Consider the following 22311-nt stretch of genomic DNA (forward strand, 5'->3'; position numbering starts at 1 on the left):
GAGGGCAAGTAAAAGATGTTTGTTTATGAGAACTGGCTCGGAAACATCATTGCAGGTTAACTATTGTCCTAAGAGAACTACTGGACTGGAATGACCTGGGCTCAGGATTGGCATTTATTGAATGTTGAATTGGTCAATCAAGAACAGATCGGTGCTGACCAGCCAATCATGCAGAATGCTGGTAAAAAGACAGGATAGAAGAGTGAACCAGTTCTGATTTGATTTGCTTTATTCCTAACACATGTATCAAGGCAACATGAAATGTAGTCTTACGTGCTTCACAAGCAGATCAAACTATACAAGTGCATCAGGGTAACAGAACAGAGTGCAGGATACAATGCTCCACCTGCCAAGGTGCAGACAGAGATCAACATCAGCATTAAGGAGGTCCATTCAAAAGTTGACAACAGTGGGGAAGTAGATGTTCGTACCTGTATACAAATTTTTATATCTTCTGCATGACGGAAAAGAGTATAATTGGGGTTGGAGGGTTTTTTGATTACGTTGGTTGTTTTCCTGATGCAGTGGAAAGTATAGATGAAGTCAATGGATGGGAGGCTGATTTGCGTGATGGATGGGCTGTGTTCATGTCTCTATGTAGTTCTGACTGGGGCTTTGAAGCCATCAGTCTGTTCTGAAAAAAAACCTTCCGGATGGTTCTGCTGTGTTTTGCTCTCTCTCTCGCCATTGTTTTCACTATAGTTGTCAATTTGTTCGTTGTTGTGATAAGAAAACAAGAAGTGACTGAATAATCCTGGAAGGCTATTGAATCTGTTTATTGAGTCATGATTTGGTGACTTCAGAATTCAGGCAAGACCTAGTTTAGTTGCCCATCCACAACTCCATTAACCAAGGATTTCTCAAGACCAGGTACCCATTTTCAAACTGTTGAATTGGCAAATTGTTCCTTTATTTTCTTCCTTTTAGTTTATCTCTTAACTGTATCTGTCGGAGAGAGTGTGGGGCATTCCGGTTCAAGAAGATTGGGCTTAGATCATAGCTATCAAGCACATTGCCTTGTTACTTACCCATGTTCTGCTAAAGTTACATTATTAATAATATATTATTAATTTTTGTTTAAGTTACCAATTTGGAGTGTGATATCTGTTATTCTTCAGTCTGGTTAGGAATGACTTAACAATTGAAGGTAATTCAATTTCATTTTACAGTGTTGTGAATCCATGGATAGGGAGGCTCAATTAGTTTAGCTTTGCTTGATATCTCCCATGTCACAACACTTGAAGCTCAGTACAGTAACTAGACAGGTTTCTGTCTTACAATTGGATGAGCATCTTACATCAGATTTATTAATTGAATTTGAATTCTGCCAGCTGTTTTGGGGCAGGCGGGGGGTAGGGGGTGGCTTTGAACTCATTCCTGAACATTAATCTAGGTCTCTGTGCTATTTGACCATAAGACCATAAGACCATTTGGTTCCACTTTCAGCTATATCATGATGATTTGAGCCATTCTCTCGAAACTCAATAGCATGCACACACAACAGTGATGTGATGTAACCTCTTCAAACCTGTTTCATACAGAATCAAATACCTTGAATATGTGAGCTTTAAGGATGTGGTGTCCCAGCTCAATGGTCTGTTGGCGGTTCAGTTTGTTTTCTTGACGTGAGAACCAAAATGCCAGTAATGTATGGCCACTCCTAAGTAGAAAAACAAAACTAATTTTAAAAAGACAAACTATGATATTCTTGACATGGACTGGACACATGAATACCTTATTGATAATATTGCCTTCTCCGTTCAAAAGAAGTCCTACTTCCAAGCATATCACAGAGAAATGATGACACCTTCCAGGAAACATACACAGTCACCAAGCATATGGGGCTTGGGTAAGTGAACAAACCTTGAGTGGTATGCTTGCAGTCTGATAATGACCTTTCCTACGGTACCAAGGAATTTATAGCTGGTGGTGCTGGTAATATATTGATGACCTTTGCAAAGGAAGGAAGACAGGGTTAGATGTGGAAATAAAGAAGGATTTTCTGAAAAACTGGTGAACTGATCATTTTAGAAATGTATTGAAATAAAAAGTGCCAAGATGTGTGGAAATTGAAGCAGAGGTGAGTGTTCAGGAAATAGAAAGGGAGAGGTTTGTAAATGTCAATTATGTCAAAAATTGCATTCTGTCCAAGAAATGTTTTACTTTTTGAGTAGCGTAAACCCCAATTCTGCATCGTCTATAAAGGCATCCAAGGAAATCATAATCAATTGGCTTTTTTGCTGGCTGGTGCTATTAGAACAATTATTTAAAACTAAAGTTTGTTTCCTACAGAAGAGATGAAGTGATTAATTTTATTTTTTCCAAGATTAAGGATATTGACATTATCCAGTCATGTTATTCAGAGTGAATGCTTAAGCAGTATACCAGAAAATGAAACACATATAAAAAGCAATTTAAATCAATAATTCAAATGTTGTATTTTTATGCGTTTTTGTGAAAAATCACAATTATTTGAACTAGCATTGCCACATTAGTCAATTTTAACATTTCAGTCCAGCTCATTATACTCTGAACAACTCAATTTCAGAGGAGTGTAATCTATGAGCCCACTCTTCATTAGATGCACTCAGTTAAATAAGAGCACTGACTGACAGTCTGGTACACTGAAGCACTAGTACACAAAAGTTTTCAAATTAGAATACCAGGAATGAGGAGGTGAAATAGGAAATGTGGAACTATTTCAATCTGTTAGACCGTAAATATTCATCAAATTTGAGACAAAAATAAATGGCATACAAACTTGCTTCCGAGAACAATAAACATAAAAAGGCACATTTACTAATACCTAATCTCATTTTTCTTCTAGAACTGGGAGATTGAAGTGATAAATTAAAACTACCAATCAACAAAAACAATACTGACAATGAGTGATATTTTTACTAGATTAATTTGCAATTGCAGAAAAACACAATTTGTCTGTGTTTTCACAAATTGCACAAATTTCATAAATTAAACGCATTCACAAAATGAGACTCTGGCTTCAAAGGATCAAACTACATGGAGATCTTAGCAAACACTTGGGTTGTGTTCTCTGGAATTGGATAAAGCTTTCAAGATATTGAAGAGAACCAATAAGGTTGAGTAGGTTAGGTTTATTTTCAATAGAAAAAAGGAGATGGTGGGGGGGGGGGTACCTGATTGAGGTTTACAAAATCATGAAGGATATAGACAGGGTGGATAGAGACAAGCTTTTTCCCAGGGTGAAGGATTCAGTAACGAGAGGTCATGCTTTCAAGGTGAGAGGTGGAAAGTTTAAGGGAGATACATGTGGCAAGTACTTCACACTGAGGGTGGTGGGTGTTTGGAATGCATTGCCAGCAGAGGTGGTAGAGGCAGGCACAGTAGATTCATTTAAGATGCGTCTGGGCAGATGCATGAGTAGGTGGGGAGCAGAGGGATACAAATGGTTAGAAATTGTCCGACAGTTTTAGACAGTACATTTGGAGGGCCGAAGGGCCTGTTCCTGGGCTGTAAATTTTCTTTGTTCAATACGATAATAGAGGAAAATTATTTTAGAATTGAAATCAGGAAACATATTGAACTGCAAAATCTGGTTGAAAGTTTGAACTGATAACAGATCAGCTGTTGATTTTAAATCTGGGATTGACAGACTTTTGTTATCCATAGATATTAAGGAATATAGGCCAAATGTGAACCTCTCAAGTTAGTTTCCAGATCAGCCATGAAGTCAATCAATAGAATCAAGGGAGTTAAATGGTTTACTTTCATTCTTATGCTTCAAACTTGTTGCTTAATTTAAAAGGATTTGGAATTATACAAAAAAATCCTAGGATCCACTTCTGGCAGTTGAGATTTTGGAATGGGTAATCACTTGAACAAGTTAACCACAATAGAATCAGAAATAAGTCATAAAAGTCAAAGGGTCAATACTTTTGTGAACAATGCATTGATTTTCAAGATGTCTTTCACATCTGGGAATATCCTTTTATCATTGAGCGATACAAGGAAGTGGCAAAATCTGCAAGAAGTGATGACCTCAGAGTCGATTTTTAATCAGTCCAATTTGAAAAATACAGTTTTTAAAATAGAGTTTTAAAAGATTCCATAATACTGTCATGATACAAGTTAAAACACCGAGTGCTGGCTCACCTTTTTCCTCTGTAACCTGAGCATAAACTTCTGTCCTCAAATTTCAAATATCTTCCCTCCTCTGCATTGCAAACTCATCTACCCACATATTCCCTTTTGCATGCTTGGGTTCATTGAAACTGATCTTATTTAAAAGCCGACATAATGGAAACTTCAGCTGTGTCAGTCCTGCCCTCTGCAACAACCTCCTGAATAAACCACGCCACCACGTTTCAATTTTAAAATATTTTTTAAAGCATTCTGCATGACCGATTTGTCAGTCTCCTTCCTGAGTCCATCAACTGTTTGTTTATTTGTTTCCATTTGAGCCCTCAGATATGTTAATATTGAAGATACTACAGAAATGAAAATTTCAGGCATTTTATTGAGAACAACACTGTAATACCAATCCATATTGAACTAATCACCAGTATTTAGTGTAAATTCATAAGACCAAGTAGCCAACTCAGGGTGGGGAAAATATGTTTTGAATATCATTGCTTTGCCCCTACTCAGGCTTGAGCACAGATTGTTGCTGCTCTCTAGTTCATACTTCAAAAGGAGTGAAAAGTTTGAAGTGCAGTCAGTGCTGTATTGTAGAGAAACATGGTGGTCTACTTGCATACAGCAAGTTCCCACACACAGCAATGAAACAGATGAGCATATTTTTTGGGGGGTGTTGACTGAGAGATAACCATTGGCCAGGATACCTGGAAAGTTTGTATAGAGGTTTTTGTATCTACATGAGATGAAAGATTTTTCCTCAATGTAACTTCTCAGCTGAAACACGGTACCTCTGACAATGCAGACCTCCCTTAGTATTGCTGCGATGTGGCATTTATGTGTTTCAGTCTCTGGAGTGGGATGTGAATCATGATTTCTGACTTGGAGGCAAGAGTGGTACCAGTGAGCCAAAATTAACACTTGAACATTAACTCTCATTATTTTGTTTTTGAACTTAGCTGACTTTCAGAGTTCTCTCTCTTCTTCCGCCTTTCTGTAGTACTGGATCTCATTACATATTCTCTCTGAACTTAGCTGTCTGTTCCCTCCAGATGAATGTATTGGCTCGTAGAGACTTGCTGCAATTTTATTCCCCACTTCAGTTCTGAATTCCGAGCAATATAACTCCGAGACTAGTGACTCCCAAAGATCCTATTCTGAGCCTTGAAAATTGCTGAGACTCCTCAGTGGGCTGTGTGTTCTGTGGGTGGGAATGGTAGCAACAAGACTTCGAAAAGCTGGGATTGGGAAGACTATTGGCGATTACTGTCTTGGAGCTCATAACCTCACCTGGGTTCTGACCGAGACTATTTATGCCTGATTAGGGATATTTTAAGAGTTTTAACAATATACGACAATTGCTGTTGTTGCGTCATGAAAGAGCAAAGTACTATCTTTATAGGGGTGAATTACAACAATTTACTTTGAAATTGAAAAAATTTATTTTGTTCCTAATAATCTTCAACGAGACTGACAAAGGAACTAAAACCTGAAGATGTTCCATATCAGTTGCTGAATGCCCTAAGACGACTTACGAATCATAGACATGTACAGCACAGAAACAGACCCTTCGGTCCAACTCCTCCATGCTGACCAGATATCCTAAATAATCTAGTCCCATTTGCCAGCACTTGGCCCATATCCTCCTAAACCCTTTCTCTTCATATATTCATCCAGATGCCTTTAAATGTTGTAAATGTACCAGCCTCCACCACTTCCTCTGGCAGCTCATTCCAAACCTTGGCACCACCCTTTGTGTGAAAATGTTGCCCCTTAGGCCCCTTTTAAATGTTTCCCCTCTCACCCTAAACCTATGCCCTCTAGCTCTGGACTCCCTCACACGAGGAAAAAGACCTTGTTGATTTACCCTATCCATGCCCCTCATGATTTTATAAACAGCTATAAGGTCACACCTCAGCCTCCGATGCTCCAGGGAAAATTGCTCAAACCCTCCAAACTTGGCAACATCTTTATAATGTTTTTCTGAACCCTTTCAAGTTTCATAACATCCTTACTTGCCAAAGAAATTTCAACATGAATCGTAATGTACTAGAATTTCTGTAAAAGTTTGGATACTCTCCCAACAATTTTTGCAGTTTGAAACAGGAGCAGAAAACAAGACTAGATCCAGTGAGGCCAAATCAATGTTACACACTGTCATTTTGCCCACGGAAGCCGTAGCTGTCTGTAATCCTGAAAGTGGAAGAGAGTCATCTTTATCTGCGAGAGACTGCAAATGATGATGACACACTGAAAAATTCCGTCTTGATATCACAGCTGTTCAGACATATTCTTCCATCAGTGACATCAAAACTGCACTCTCGTAAGCTCATATTTGAATGTATTCGAGCACTGATCAGGAGTAACCAAAACCTTCGACAAAAACCCAAATACTTTGTGAACAAAATTATATGATGTAAAATGTACAGCATAGACTCAGGTCATTCAGCTCCAGTGGCACATGTCATTGTCCATGTTCAACACAGAACTTCTCTGACATTACCAGCATTATCCAGATCAAGGTTTAAAGCACTCATGCAGTTACTCAGCTTCTAATCAGATTCTGCAGCAAGTCACAATCGTAAACATATTCACAAACAATATCAACACTATTGTTGGAATCTTTGAACTGAATATCAGACTTGGATATTGGCATTTTGAATTGTTTTTACAAGCTATTTTGCTATAATATGTATTTTGTCAGTGCAAATTGGCTAAAATGCGATTAACAAATAATGGGTGTTGTTTAGATAACACAAACGTTCTACTGCACAGGTCCAATGATTTTATATTAGCGATCTTCTACAGGGCGATTTTCTATAGAGTTTTCCATACCTCGATTTTCTATGGCGCGAGGTTACAGAACTGTCGTGTTATAGCAGAATGACCAGTACAATTATCCTTTGAAGTATATTTTCTAAACCTCTTTTTTCCACATTTACTTATGTAGCTGTATCTTTAAAAAAAAACTGTTATTTGTATTTTAACAATTCATTTTTCTATCCATATGAGGAAAGCTTTAGATTTTGTTCCTGCAAAAACAAAACGAATATGGGTTGCGTATGAAAGTTTTATCCCTTCCTTTTTCCTTCTTCTTACATTAGGTTACATTTTCTACCCACATTTGCTGGAAAGTTTGAAAAATTGGGAAGAACTATAGCGAAGTGACACAAACTGCAATTCAACTCAAGCTGACAACTTAGAGAATGCTGAATATCGAAATTTGGCGTATGATTACACACAGCGATATAGTATACACTTAACTCAAGCCATATGTACACACAGCAAATAATAACTTGTGTGCTTGGAAAATAGTAAGACATGTAAAAATTGTTAAACTGGAGGAAAATTAATAAAACTACATCAAAGTTACAACATGGAAACAAGCATTGCGATACAATTGATATCATGCCTGCGCTTAGAAATCCTTGACTGACGATGTAGCTTTTTAAACTTTGCTACTGCCACTGTGACTTATCTTGTTTAAGAAAAGCTACATTGGAAGGCTCGCAATTATTTGAAATGTGAAGCATAAGACATAATTCCATAGTAAAACAAAAAGCTGCCAATGCTGGAAATCTGAAACATTTCCAACAATTCCAATCTCTGGAATTGAAATGTTAACTCTTTTTTCTCTCCACAGATGCTGCCAAAGCTGCTGGATTTCTCCAACCATTTTTGTTCTTGACCAAGATTCCATTCCATTCTGTGAAATCTCATACAGAATATCAAACTGTTTTCATTATTCTGAATGTGATTCTAACTAAATATAAAGCTTTTAAACAGAGAAAATAGAAGAAGCTAGTATAGACTCCAAAAGAAATGACTTCATGTGACATTTGAAAAGGTCAGATGGGTAGAAATGAGGCGAAAGTAATGTGTACTGATATTAGAAAAAACTTTGACACAACACCACACAGGAGATCACCAAAGAAAATGAAGGATTGGTCCAGATCATATGGCAGAAAATGACTACACAAAATCCCAGGCAGAAGATAGGCTTACTCTTTGTTAACCAGGCAGCACAGTGGTTCTGTGGTTAGCACTGCTGTCTCACAGCACCAAGTACCTGGGTTCAATTACAACCTTGGGTGACTGTCTGTGTGGAGTTTGCATGCTCTCCTCGTGTCTGCGTGGGTTTCTTCCAGGTATTCTGGTTTCCTCCCACAATCCAAAAGATGTGCCATGCTAAATTGGCCATGGTGTTCGGGGATGTGTAGGTTAGGTGCATTGGTCAGAGGTAAATACAGGATAGGGGAATGGGTCTGAGTGGGTTACTCTACCAGGTCGTTGGGCTGAAGGACCTGTTTCCACACTGTAGGGATTCTACTCTAATTTAAACAGTTGATGTTTATTACACATTACTTAATTGATAGTTACATTATGGCTAGGATATATGATGATCTCTTGTGAGACACCAGAAGTTTGCACCGCTACTACTAACACATTCTCTCAAAGCTTTGGTAACAAACACAGACCAGAAGTAGAACTGAGACTGATTCTCTCCTTCCAGGAACAATCCTTTATACTTTGATGGGTCGAGTCCATTCATAATGTTAGTTAACCCTTTCAAATTCTAACCTGAGATAACAGGACAAAAGGACAGATTTCAATCTTGGGAGTCCATAGGAATGTCCTACACGATTCAGTTCTGGAATCAATGTTCATTGTGTATAACAATATTTTGGAAATAGCAAAAGAGATTTGTGAAGAAAAGATATAAAGAACAGTAAAATATAGGAAACAAATATATCAGATACAAAAAGGGATTATGAATATTTTGATTATTGTTTCAGAAAATAAAGTGATTAGAAGGTATGTGAGCTCCTTTAGAACTGATAACAGTGATATTGTCCATGAATATAGAGAAACTACAGATTCATTGAACAACTACTCAGGGTCAGTATTCAAAGTAAAGGAAGAACTTAGAATGTTGAAAATCAAAGGAAGACAGTACTGAATCAGGATCAGGACCTGCCAAAATTAACACAAGCAAAATAATGGTTGTGAAGAACATAATAGTACTAAAGAATGGCTAGCCTCCATGGTCAGATAGCTTCCATCCCAGGGTTAAATGGAAATGGATGAGGACATTGCAGATGCCACATATTTAATAGCAAATACAATTTGCTAAATTGTTCTCATTTTAGGAACTATTCCTTTAGATTGGAAAATTGCATGTCATCCATTATTTGAAATGTTAAAAGAAGAAAACCAATGGTCTTCAGGCAGTAATCTACATTCCATTATTGGGAAATTATTAAAATATAAGCTTAAAAATTTTCAGCTAATTCCAGGCAGCCATAGATATTAAATGGTGTTGTCTGATGAATCTGATTAAACTTTTGGAAGAAACAATCAAACTCAAAGAATCATAAGGTTATATAGTATGGAAAGAGGTCTTTCAGTCCATTGTGTCTGTACTAATCACCAAGCACCCCATCCATTCTAATCCAATTTTCCAGTACTTGGTCCACTGTCTTGTATGCCATGACATTTCAAGTCTTCATCGCAATATTTTTAAATGTTATGACAGTTCCCACCTCTATGACCCATCCAAGCAGTGAGTTCCAGATATCTCACACAAGTGAAAAAAAGACTTTCCTCAATCCCACTGCACTTGCTCTGCACCTCATCTTACATGTATGTTATTGATGCCTCTACTACAGGGATATGTTTCTTGTTATCTACCCTATCTTTGTCCCTCATAATTTTAACATATCAATCAAGTCTCTCCTCAGCCTTCTCTGCAAAGAAACCAATCCAGCCTATCCATTCTCTCTGAAAGCTGAATATTAAGTGGACAGGGAAACGATAAGCCTCACAGAAGAGGCTGTTAGATCTTGGAAGCTAAGGTTCGTAGAATCAAAAGTCTAACTGAATTATTCTGATTTGGAAATTAGCTGAAGAGATAGAAAATAGGCATAATGGGCTTAGTCGGATGTGACTAATGGTGTTCTATAAGGATCAAGTTACTTAAATTTATTAATAATGTTGCGGTTGACATGAATACAATCAAATTTTCTGCTTTACAAGAACAGGCAGCATTGGAAGAAGCGTAGATGGAAGTCTAAGATTACAAAGAGATATTGACAGATTAATGAAATGGGAAAGACTACGTAAAATAGACTTCAATGTGAGGTTATCCACTTTGGATATGGAAAGAACAGAACAGTGTACTCTGTCGAGAAACCTTGGTGGTTCTGGAATGGGTCATTAAAATATATTGAAAAATTACGAAAGGTAATCAAAACTGATTCACAAACAAAATATTCTGTTACAAAAGGGCTAATGCTCTGCTTTGACTATACATGCAGTGCTGTGTGCAGTTTTGGCTACCATACTCTGTGAATGATATATTGGCCTTGAACAGAATTCAGCATAGAATAACACTTGAACTCTGGGAATTATATGAGGAGAGCACAAAATAGGGATGTTTATCCTCAAACATAGAAGGTTAATAGGTAATTTGAATGAATTAAGATGTTAAGTCAAACAGGGCAAACACAAAGAGACTATTTCCACTGGTTTGGGCATCTTAGAGTCAGGATCACAATCTAAATATCAGAGGTAGACCTTTCAGAAGCGGAATTAGGAAATAAGCAAAGGGTGCTACAAATAGTAATTGATGCCATAAAAATTATGAAAGACAATTGATATGATGCAAAATGCACTAAAAGGGGACAAAAAGAATGAAATTATATATTTTGACTATAGAAAAGATGCAGCATCACACAATAAGTGATAACCTTCAACTGTTGTGATTAGTATTTACATTGTAACGTGTGGATGAAATGTCAGTCATGTAGCATTTAAGAATTCAATCAACTTTTATAACAGATACATGCGACTCCAGATGGTTGACTTTTATCTGCTCTTTGGGCAATTAGGGATGGGCAATAAATACTGGTCTGGCCAGCTAATGGACATCCCATGAATGATTCGAAGAAAAAATATGGTATCTACATATGTAGACTACAATCAAGGCATGTCTGGGATCAACTAGGAGAAAGTGAGGACTTCAGATATTGGAGGTCAGAGTCGAGAGTATGGTGCGCGAAAAGCACAGTAAGTCAAGCAGCATCTGAGAAGCAGGAGAATTGATGTTTTGCGCAAAAACCCTTAATCAGGAATGAGGCTTGTAGGCTGGGTAGAGGGGCAGGTTGGGGAAGGTAGCTGAGAATGCAATAGGTAGATGAAGGTGGGGGAGAAGACGATAGATCAGAGAGGAGGGTGGAGTGGATAGATGGGAAAGACAACAGACAGATCATTAGGACGGTGCCAAGTTGGAGGCTTGGGACTGGAATAAGGTGGGGGGAGGAGAAATAAGGAAACTGGTGATATCCGCATTGATCCCGTGTGGTTGCAGAATCCCAAGGCAGAAGATGAGGTGTTCTTCCTCCAGGCTTTGGGTGGTTAGTATTTAGCGATGAAGGAAGCCCAGGGCCTTGGTGGAGTGGCGGGAATGGAGGGGGAGGGGAGTTGAAGTGTTCCACCATAGGCGGTGGAGTTGGTTGTGCCAGTGCCCCAGAGATATTCTCTGAAACGATTCACAAGTAGGTGTCCTGTCTGCCCGATGTAGAGGAGATCACGTCAGGTGCAATTGATATTAGTGGAGTTACAGGTAAATTTCTGCCAGATGAGGAAAGATCCTTTGAGGCCTTGGACAGACATGAGGAGCAAGGTGTGAGCAAGGGCAGAGGACTGACTAACCATGGACATCAATTACAATCCCAATCAATTACAGCTTCCTCCCAGCCTGCCTCCTATAAATATTCACAATTCCTCCGCCACATCTATTCCCAGGGTGAACAATTCCACCATAGAAAATGCCAGATGGCTTCCTTCTTCAAGCACCGCAATTTCCCCTCCTACATGGTTGATGATTCCATCCAGTTCATCTCCTCCGTCCTTGAACCCCCACCCCTCCCAATGCATCAAGGAGACAACACCCCCCAGTCCTTACCCTCCACCCCACCAACTTCTGTATACATCGCATCATCCTCTGCCACTTCCATCGCATACAAACAGACCCCCCACTAGGGATATATTTCCCTCCCTACCCCTATCAGCATTTTGGAGAGACCATTCCCTACGAAAATCCCTTGTCAGATCCACAATCCCCACCAGCCCTCACCCCACTCTCGGCATCTTCCCCTGCCACCGCAGGAAGTGCAAAATCTGCATCCACATCTCCCCCCTCGCCTCCTTCTAAGGCCCCGAAGGATCCTTCCACATCCGATGGAACATTACCTGTACCTCCACTAATGTCTGTTACCCATTGCACCCGATGTGGTCACCTCTACATTGGGAAGACAGAACGCCAACTTGCAGATCGTTTCAGAAAACATTTCTGGGACACCCGGACTATCCCACCCTGCCGTCCCATGGCTGAATGCATCAACCCTCCCTCCCACTTCAAGGACATGCAGGTCCTGGGTCTCCTCCATCGCCAAACCCTACCACTCGATGCCTGGAGGAAGAACACCTCATCTTTTGCCTTGGGACCCTGCAACTGCATGGGATTAATGTGGATTTCACAGTTTCGTCATTCCCCTCCCCCCATCTTATCCCAGTCCCAAGCATCCAAATCGACACTGCCCCATGACCTGTCCATAGCCTTTCCCAACTATCCCTCCACCCTCCTCTCCGGCCTATCACCTTCTCCCCCACCTTCATCGTCCTATTGCATTCTCAGCTACCTTTCCCCCCCCAGCCCCACCCCCTTCCCATTTATCTCTCAGCCTCCAGCCCACAACCTTATTCCTGATGAAGGGCTTACGCCCGAAATATCGACTCTCCTGCTCCTTGGACGCTGCCTGACCTGCTGTGCCTTTCCAGCACCATACTCTCGATGTCTGGGATCAAACTCAGCAATTCAGATGGACTGTTGTGTGCTACCCTTCAGCGTGTCAAACTGTAAAACATGGACACTGAGACATTTATACCATCACGTCACATGTCATTCATTATACAGTGATGCTATATCATGTATCACAATAACTTTGCTTACTAATAAATTAATGCTTTTCCAGGGCTACTGAAAAGAAGGACCTATCCACACAGATTCAAATGGCATTAAAAGCAACACATTAGATTGATGAGTCTGCAAAACTAATTCAAGATTTTATGTCAGAGATACACAGTACAAACGTCAAGTAGTATTGATAAGTCAACATGAAATCTTAACTGAAACTTAGTTAGATTAGGTGTGGAATACTGGCTTTCACACTATTGAAAAGATACTGAAGTTTGAGAGGCAAGAGACCACAGCTTCACCAGGATGCTGCTGGCTCTCTAGAAATTCAGAAATAGACAAGAAATTGGGCCTTTTGTTTGAACAATTGAGATTATTGGCATTTTAATCTTTACAATTATGAAACAATAGGGGAGGCCAGATAGAAATAGATTGCTTCCAATAGTTGAGGTTTTTGCAAGGAAGAGTCAGAGTTACAGGAGAGCTGAAAGACAAAAGACAGCAAGACGTCCTCATACAGAGAGCTGCCAGGCCATAGGTTGGTGATTGAGATAGAAACTGTCAAAATTCAAGACTGGATTGGGCAAGGAAAGGAACTGAAAAATATTCTGAAAAAACTAAGAGCAAGGTTGATGAACTAAATTCAAATAATTTGCTCACATGAATGGCAAACTTTAAAATGAACTGGTAGGTCTGAATGAGCTGTTTTTAATCTTCTATGTGTTCCTTTGTACACCTCGTTCCTAGCATAGTTCATATACTTTACTATTTTCAAGTTTCAAATTAAATTGTTTTCTTCAACTTAATAAATCCAACTATTTGATTTATTAACCAACAATAAATACTTATGGATTAACAAAGTAACCCCAGCTCAATCTGGGTCAAACATGCATACTGCCATTACACTAAGGAACTGGTTCTCTTGATTCATATTGTTGAGGGGAAAACAGGTTTAGCATGTTACAATCTAGTCTTTGTTTAACAGTAGCAACTCAAAACTCTATCAGGGTAAAATTCATACAAAACTTTTCATTCTACTGCTCACAGTTTCTTTTTATTAAATCATTCCCATTGATGAGTTTGATCAGAACTTTGTTAATTTCACAATATAATTAATAAAATGCTGCCAGTTGAATTTCCTTACCCACAAAATCTCTGAAGCCTTAAATGGGATTCAAGTGACATTACTGACGACTGAGTTTGAAAATCGCTACACAATACATAGCATCACATCTGCTATTCACTCCCTTCCAATCAAAATGTGGATATTCTGCATCAATGGCTTCGAGCAACATTAGACATTAACAAGTTAAAGACATTTCAAACAGCCTAGAACCAACTTTATTACTGTCATTATTAATTTCACCAGTGAATTGGTTTTTCTTTAAAGTTGGTTTAAAGTTTACTCAAACATCAAACTTCCATCACAAGCAAATGTTAACATAAAAAAAATGCTTTTTTACCCTCTGTTTACTTAATCCTTTATTGAACCAGGCACATGGAAAGTGAAGAAAACATGCAAGACAACGAAAGCAAAAAATAGGAGAAAATGAGAACTGAAGATGCTGGAGATCAGAGCTGAAAAATGTGTTGGAGATCAGAGCTGAAAAATGTGTTGCGAGAAAAGTGCAGCAGGTCAGGCAGCATCCAAGAAGCAGGAGAATCGACATTTCGGACATAAGCCTTCTTTAGAAAGCAGAAAATAGAAAGGAAAGAGAAAGAGAATGGGATATTTTATGGCTACTTGAAAAACAAGGATAGGTCTTGCATTAACATTTAATTTCAGAGATGGCATTTCTGAAAATTAAGCACTTCTTGCAAACTATCCTGGAGTGGCAATGTGGGATGAGTGCTTTCTGTCTCTCCCATCCAGTGCTGACCATAAAGCAGACCGAGTCATGATGAATGTTGGAGAGGAACATGCCAATCTAGTATTCTTTTTTCCAAAACAGAGAAACAAAGACTGAATCCAAACAGGGATAGGCTGCCGAGCAAGCACATCCACTTCTGAGATGATTGCATAACTAAGTTACAGTAAAGTAAGAATATCTGCTGTTGCTTCATTCAAACCAGACTAACGTACAAATTGTACAAAGTTATGAAGCATTGGAAAGAAAGTGGTTAAGTAACAATTTCACAAAGTCCTTCGGTAAATTGTCTCCGCTAATTGTCTTCAGGGTTTTCAATATTCATTTCAGTTTTTGTAATTGGATTGAAAAGCGAAGTGGTGGCAGAGCAAACTAAATCAAACAGACACTTCTGTTTGAAACTCCTACCTAAAGAAAAGTTTGAACTCTAGATACTTCTGGCTGACAGAGGTAGCTGAATGTCATTCATTCTTTGACACTGGATTCATCAAAGCATCAGAACTTAAACATAAATCACGGGAATCTAATTGGTTTACCATAATCACAGGAAAAAAGTAGGTTAGCTTTCTGAATATTATGCCTTTTCAAGCGTGTGATGAGCGTTTGGTTTTCTTTTTTTAAAAAATACCTTCTTAGTGAAACTTTTATTAAACAGTTGCCTGACGTATACTGTAAATTAGGCTTCTTCCTTTCCCGCCGCACCAACCAGTACCCTTCCACTGACACCCTCCTTCGACTGACTGAACTGGTCCTCACCCTGAATAACTTCTCTTTCCAATCCTCCCACTTCCTCCAAACTAAAGGAGTTGCCATGGGCACCCGCATGGGCCCCAGCTATGCCTGTCTCTTTGTAGGATATGTGGAACAGTCCATCTTCCGCAACTACACTGGCACCACCCCCCACCTTTTCCTCCGCTACATTGATGACTGTATCGGCGCTGCCTCGTGCTCCCACGAGGAGGTTGAACAGTTCATCAACTTTACCAACACCTTCCATCCCGACCTCAAATTCACCTGGACTGTCTCAGACTCCTCCCTCCCCTTCCTAGACCTTTCCATTTCTATCTCGGGCGACCGACTCAACACAGACATCTACTATAAACCGACTGACTCCCACAGCTATCTGGACTACACCTCCTCCCACCCTGCCCCCTGTAAAAACTCCATCCCATATTCCCAATTCCTTCGTCTCCGCCGCATCTGCTCCCAGGAGGACCAGTTCCAATACCATACAGCCCAGATGGCCTCCTTCTTTAAGGACCGCAGATTCCCCCCAGACGTGATCGACGATGCCCTCCACCGCATCTCCTCCACTTCCTGCTCCTCCGCCCTTGAGCCCCGCCCCTCCAACCGCCACCAAGACAGAACCCTACTGGTTCTCACCTACCACCCCATCCGCCGTCATTTCCGCCACCTCCAAACGGACCCCACCACCAGGGATATATTTCCCTCCCCTCCCCTATCAGCGTTCCGCAAAGACCACTTCCTTCGTGACTCCCTCGTCAGGTCCACACCCCCCACCAACCCAACCTCCACTTCCGGCACCTTCCCCTGCAACCGCAGGAAATGCAAAACTTGCGCCCACACCTCCTCCCTTACCTCTCTCCTAGGCCCCAAGGGATCCTTCCATATCCGCCACAAATTCACCTGCACCTCCACACACATCATCTATTGCATCCGCTGCACCCGATGTGGCCTCCTCTATATTGGGGAGACGGGCCGCCTACTTGCGGAACGCTTCAGGGAACACCTCTGGGACGCCTGGACCAACCAACCCAATCACCCCGTGGCTCAACACTTTAACTCTCCCTCCCACTCCACCGAAGACATGCAGGTCCTTGGACTCCTCCATCGCCAGAACATAACAACACGACGGTTGGAGGAAGAGCGCCTCATCTTCCACCTGGGAACCCTCCAACCACAAGGGATGAACTCAGATTTCTCCAGTTTCCTCATTTCCCCTCTCCCCACCTTGTCTCAGTCGATTCCCTTGAACTCAGCACCGCCCTCCTAACCTGCAATCTTCTTCCTGACCTCTCCGCCCCCACCCCACTCCGGCCTATCACCCTCACCTTGACCTCCTTCCACCTATCACATCTCCATCGCCCCTCCCCACCTTTTATCTTAGCCTGCCTGGCACCCTCTCTTCATTCCTGATGAAGGGCTCTGACCCGAAACGTTGAATTTCCTGTTCCTTGGATGCTGCCTGACCTGCTGTGCTTTAGCCAGCAACACATTTTCAGCTGTATACTGTAAATTATTAAATATTGCACATCTACTTTGCATCCAGTAAAACAACCTCATAAAGAAAGGCTGAGGCCTATTTAATAAATTGCAGTCACTTTAAAATTTCAATAAAATCACCAGGAAATCAACATATTATGTCTATTATTCAATTTTTGTTCTCATGTTAGAAATTGTTTCGAGCTCAACACATATGTTAATGATCATTTTTTCAAACTAACAGTCTTATGTCACGTCCATATTTGAGCAATTTAGAAGGAAAATGAATCCATTGAGACACTTTAGCAGTCAATTAAATTGCTGATCCTAACAGACTCTGGATCCGTTGTCCAATCATCAATTACTTATACCCATTTTTAAATTCAAACAAACTTAATGAGAAAACAGTTTCAGATCAGTTGATGGATTCTGACAATTGCAAATTCAGGTTTGTTTACTTCCAATACTCTACACCATTGACAAAGTCTTCTATGAAAATTGTGGGTATACTGTGTACAGGTAGCCAATTTGTCAAAAATAAAAACCTATACAGGTAGTTCTAAAGGGCAATTGTTGCATTCTTGTGAAACCTCATTATCGAAAAATCACACTTACTTCCAGCCAACACACATTTTAAAAGTTCATGCTTTAAAAACAATTTGTCAATTGCGTTACAGCGAATTCACGTTAACAAAACCTGTGTTATAGCAGAATGACCTGTATTTTGGCTCTTTGAAGGCTATGCCAATATTTTTGAAGCTCAATATATTTTGAACATGATTGGGCCCTCCCCCATGCTGCCTGACCTGCTGTGCTTTTCCAGCACCACACTTTCAACTCTGATTTCCAGCATTTGCAATCCTCACTTTCCCCTCGTCAGTCCTCATGATGAAGCTAGCAGTTTGTTTTTCGGGAGGAAATTTCTGACCTATTGAATGGTGAAGTTATCGTGATCCATGCTAGAGAGTCTTGGAAGATAATTCACAGCAGATGGAGCAAGGACAGGATTGTTGCTCTTGTTCTTTCGGGTGATGGAGGTTACAGGCAGTGAGGTGCTGTTGATTTAACCAACACTTGCAAAGAGTTCTTTGGCCTCTCCATCAGAAGTTCAAGGACAGGAAGGCTCACTGAGTGCTCAATGAAGAGAACATTTTGAAGAAGTCCTCAACCAAAGTCTCTTCTTGACATGAATGGTCTCAGCTCTAATTCACAAATTATATCCATGATCATTGACAAATAGCAAAGTTATATTCAAGAGCTGTATTGCACACTGTCACAATTGATTTAGGCTTGTGCAACAGTTAGTATAGTTTCAAATGAGTTACGTAAGATAATTCAAAATATGTGGGAAAGGTTAGAGCACAGGAGGCGGCCATTTGGTCTGTCATGCCAGGAGGAACCCGGCTAGCTCCCTGCAGTTTGGGAAAGAGTTCCTTTCCAGATGCTTAGACAATTCATTTTATAAAGCTACAATTCAACCTGCTTTCATTACACTCAGGCACAGCATTTCAGTTTCAAACCATTTACTGTGTAAATAAAAACTCACCATGGTCTTGGTTATTTTGCCGATCTCTGTTGTGCTTAGGCTCTGCCAAATCTATCAAACCTGCCACGATTTCTCAAGATTTTGAACTCTTCTATTAAGTCGACTCTTTTTTTCTCTTTTTACTTTATCTTTTCTAAATGAGAATAATTCAGCTTCTTCATTCTATCCACATAAACGTAGCACTTCATCTCGGGAGTTTTTCTTGGGAATTGGATCAGCACCCAATTTAAAGCATTTACATTGTTGTTAAAGTGAGAGATTAGATTAGATTAGATTACCTAGTGTGGAAAAGGCCCTTTGGGCCAACAAGTCCACATCCACTCGCCGAAGAGCAACCCATCCAGAGCCATTCCCCTACATTCACCCCTTCACCTAACACTATGGACAATTTAACTTTGCCAATTCACCTAACCTGCACATTTTTGGACTGTGTGAGGAAGCCAGAGCACCCGGAGGAAACCCACACAGACACGGGGAGAATGTGCAAACTCCACACAGAGAGTCACCTGAGGCGGGATTGAACCTGGGTCTCTAGCGCTGTGAGGCAGCAGTGCTAACCACTGTGCCACCCGATGATCACAATGCTCCAGTAGAAGCTGAACTAGTATTTTATAAAGTTCCATCATAACTTCTTTAATTTTGTGTTCTCTACCCCTGTTTATTTATAAAGTCATGGATCACCAATTTTTAAAAATAATTTTCTGAACTTTCCCTGGCACCTTTAACTTAGAGTCATAGAGATGTACAGCACAGAAACACACCCTTTGGTTCAACTTGTCCATGCCGACTAGATATCCTAACCCAATCTAGTCCCATTTGCCAGCACTTGGACCATATCCTTCTAAACCCTTCCTATTCATATACCCATCCAGATGCCTTTTTAATGCTGTAATTGTACTGGCCTCCACCACTTCCTCTGGCATCTCATTCCATATACATATCACCCTTTGCATGAAAAAGTTGCCCCTTAGGACTCTCCTAGATTATTTTCTGCTCTCACCCTAAACCTTTGCCCTGTAGTTCTGGACTCCCCCACCCCGGGGTAAAGACCTTGTTTATTTACCCTATCCGTACCCCTCACAATTTTATAACCCTCTATAAGGTCACCCCTCACACATACCCAATGTCTCTTGCATTGCTTCTCTTCATCCTTCCTACTGTTGTGATGTCAAGCCAGGCTGTCCAAATAAGATTGCCAAATTATATTACAATCCAGATGGGGACCAGTTTATTTGCAAAAGATCCAGGGGACTTACTAAGATAATAAGACCACAAGGTTCCAGAGTTTTGAACAAATGACAACACTTTACAAGTTGTAACAATACTACAATCTACAGTACATTTACGACTATATAACTTTCAAAACTACTATATGGTAAAATAAAAGCAAAGTACTGTTGGTCTAAAATAAAAGTTAAAGGTACTGGAGAAACTCATCAGCTCTGGTAGCACGTGAGGCAGAGAAAAACAGCTAACATTTCAAACCCAACATGGTGCAGAGGAGATTTACCAGGATGTTGCCTGGTCTGGAGGGAAGTTCTTTTAAGGAAAGGCTGAGACACTTAGGTCTGTTCTCATTGGAATGAAGGAGGCTAGGAGGGGATGTGATAGAGACATACAAGATGATCAGTGGATCAGTAGGGTAGAAAGTGAGAGTCTTTTTCCTTGGATAATGTCAGCTTGTACAAGGGGGCATAACTACAAATTGAAGGGTGATAGATTTAAGGCAGATGTCAGAAGCAGGTTCTTTACTCAGAGAGTGGTAAGGGCATGGGATACCCTGCCTGCCAATGTAGTTAACTCAGTCACATTAGGGAGATTTAAACAATCCTTGGATAAGCACATGGATGATGATAGATAGTGTAAGGGAATGACCTTATAATCGTTCACAGGTCAGCGCAACATCGAGTGCCGAAGGGCCTGTTCTGCACTGTACTGTTCTATGTTCTATGACTTGTATTGACAGCTCAGAATGACTGCGTCTGCTTAGCCCATCACCTCTCTTCCCTTGGACTCAAAAACTATATCCCAGTGTGATTCCCAAACATAACTCCAGCTTTCTACCAAGCCAGTCACGTTTCTGGGATTTTCCCCTAACCTCCAGTTAGGCTCAGTTACATTAAGTAAACATTACTCGTGAAATTTTCAACCCCTACTCTCTTAGGTTCACTTTCATATTATCTGCAGGCTTTTTCTGAGCTTTTCTTATTGATTTAACATCTGTGGTAGGTAAGTTACTTGAGGAGATTCTGAGGGATAAGATATGCATGTAGTTGTAAAGACAGGGTTTGATAAGGAGTAGTCAGCATGGCTTTGTGCATATAAGATCATGCTTCACAAATTTGTTACAGTTCTTTGATGACGTTGATCAGGGCAGTAGATGTAGTATATATGGGTTTAATTAATGTTTTTTGACAAGGTTCCACATGGTAGGCTGCTCTGAAAGGTTAGATTGCATGGGAATCCAGGGGCAGCTTGCAAATTGGATACAAAATTGATAGGAAGCAGAGAGTAACAGTGTAAGGATGCTTGTTATGATCAAGCCAGACCCCTCAAAATTTTATGAAGGCAGCCCAGACCCTAACTTTTTCTTATTTGAAAGGCAGCTGCAAAGTAACTATTCCAGGAGTGATGCAGCTGGTCAGACCGCTCGGCTTTAAGCAAAACAAAATTCTTTTCAACACTACAATTGAAACGAGAACAAAAGAAAACTGAATTTAGAATAATTTAACTATTTGAAAACCCAAGTAACTTGATACCGCAATTTAACTAAGGAGCTGTTCCAATTGCCACAACATCCCAAAAGCACACCCTTCGGCAAAAGGTAAATGCAAACATAGGTCCTTACAGGCAGGAGAGATTTCAGAGAGACACATCAGGCAGGGATCATCTGCTGAAGCATAGAACCCTGTTTGCATTGTAGTAGCTTTTGCGTCAGCTACCAGCAGCTTATCTGCTACAACTAAACCAAATTAGAAAAAAAAACTGAAATAGGAGATCTGTCTACTCTAACAAAGGCAGAGAAGTGGCCTTTTCGGCACCTCTGCCTTTATGATCTCTCTTGGGGGAAGAAAACAAGGACAAAATAACCTTGTTAAAGGGGCAACATTGTCAAAAACTGGTCAGACTGGAGGCCTGTGACTAGTAGTGTGCCTCAGGAATCAGTGCTGGGAGCATTGCTGTTCGTCATCTATATCAAAGATTTGGATGAGAATGTACAAGGCATGATTAGTAAGTTTGCTGACAACACTACAATAGGCAGTGTCATGGACAGTGAGGAAGGTTATCAGGGCGGGTGGGAAGGAAATGGATCTGGGTAGGTTGCTCTTCGGAGGGTCGAAGGGCCTGTTTCCATACTGCAAGTAATCTAATCTCATCTGTAAATTCGATATATTTTCCACTGGCTGATGGCCTACATTGCGCACCCCATAGTTTAACAGTCTCTCTTTGATGCCCTTTGATTAATATTGCTATCAGTTTTTTTTGATTTTCCACTTATTATGAGAATGGAGTGGTGACAGGTAACAGCAACTATACACATTTATGTTCTAAATAATGGGTCACAAAGGCAAACACTTTCTTGC

General features: G+C 40.4%; 1 protein-coding gene across 5 annotated transcripts in view; it reads right to left on the reverse strand.

Moving 5' to 3' along the window:
* Positions 1–22311, reverse strand: part of LOC132830691 (protein TANC2) — a 996151-nt gene that overhangs the window by 117851 nt on the left and 855989 nt on the right. For all 5 annotated transcript variants that reach the window (XM_060848498.1, XM_060848499.1, XM_060848500.1 and 2 more), the window contains one exon: positions 1552–1660. In XM_060848498.1, coding sequence (XP_060704481.1) covers positions 1552–1660 — 109 coding nt within the window. The remainder of the gene's footprint in view (positions 1–1551; positions 1661–22311) is intronic.

Source organism: Hemiscyllium ocellatum, chromosome 32, assembly GCF_020745735.1.
Source record: "Hemiscyllium ocellatum isolate sHemOce1 chromosome 32, sHemOce1.pat.X.cur, whole genome shotgun sequence".
NCBI lineage: Eukaryota > Metazoa > Chordata > Chondrichthyes > Orectolobiformes > Hemiscylliidae > Hemiscyllium > Hemiscyllium ocellatum.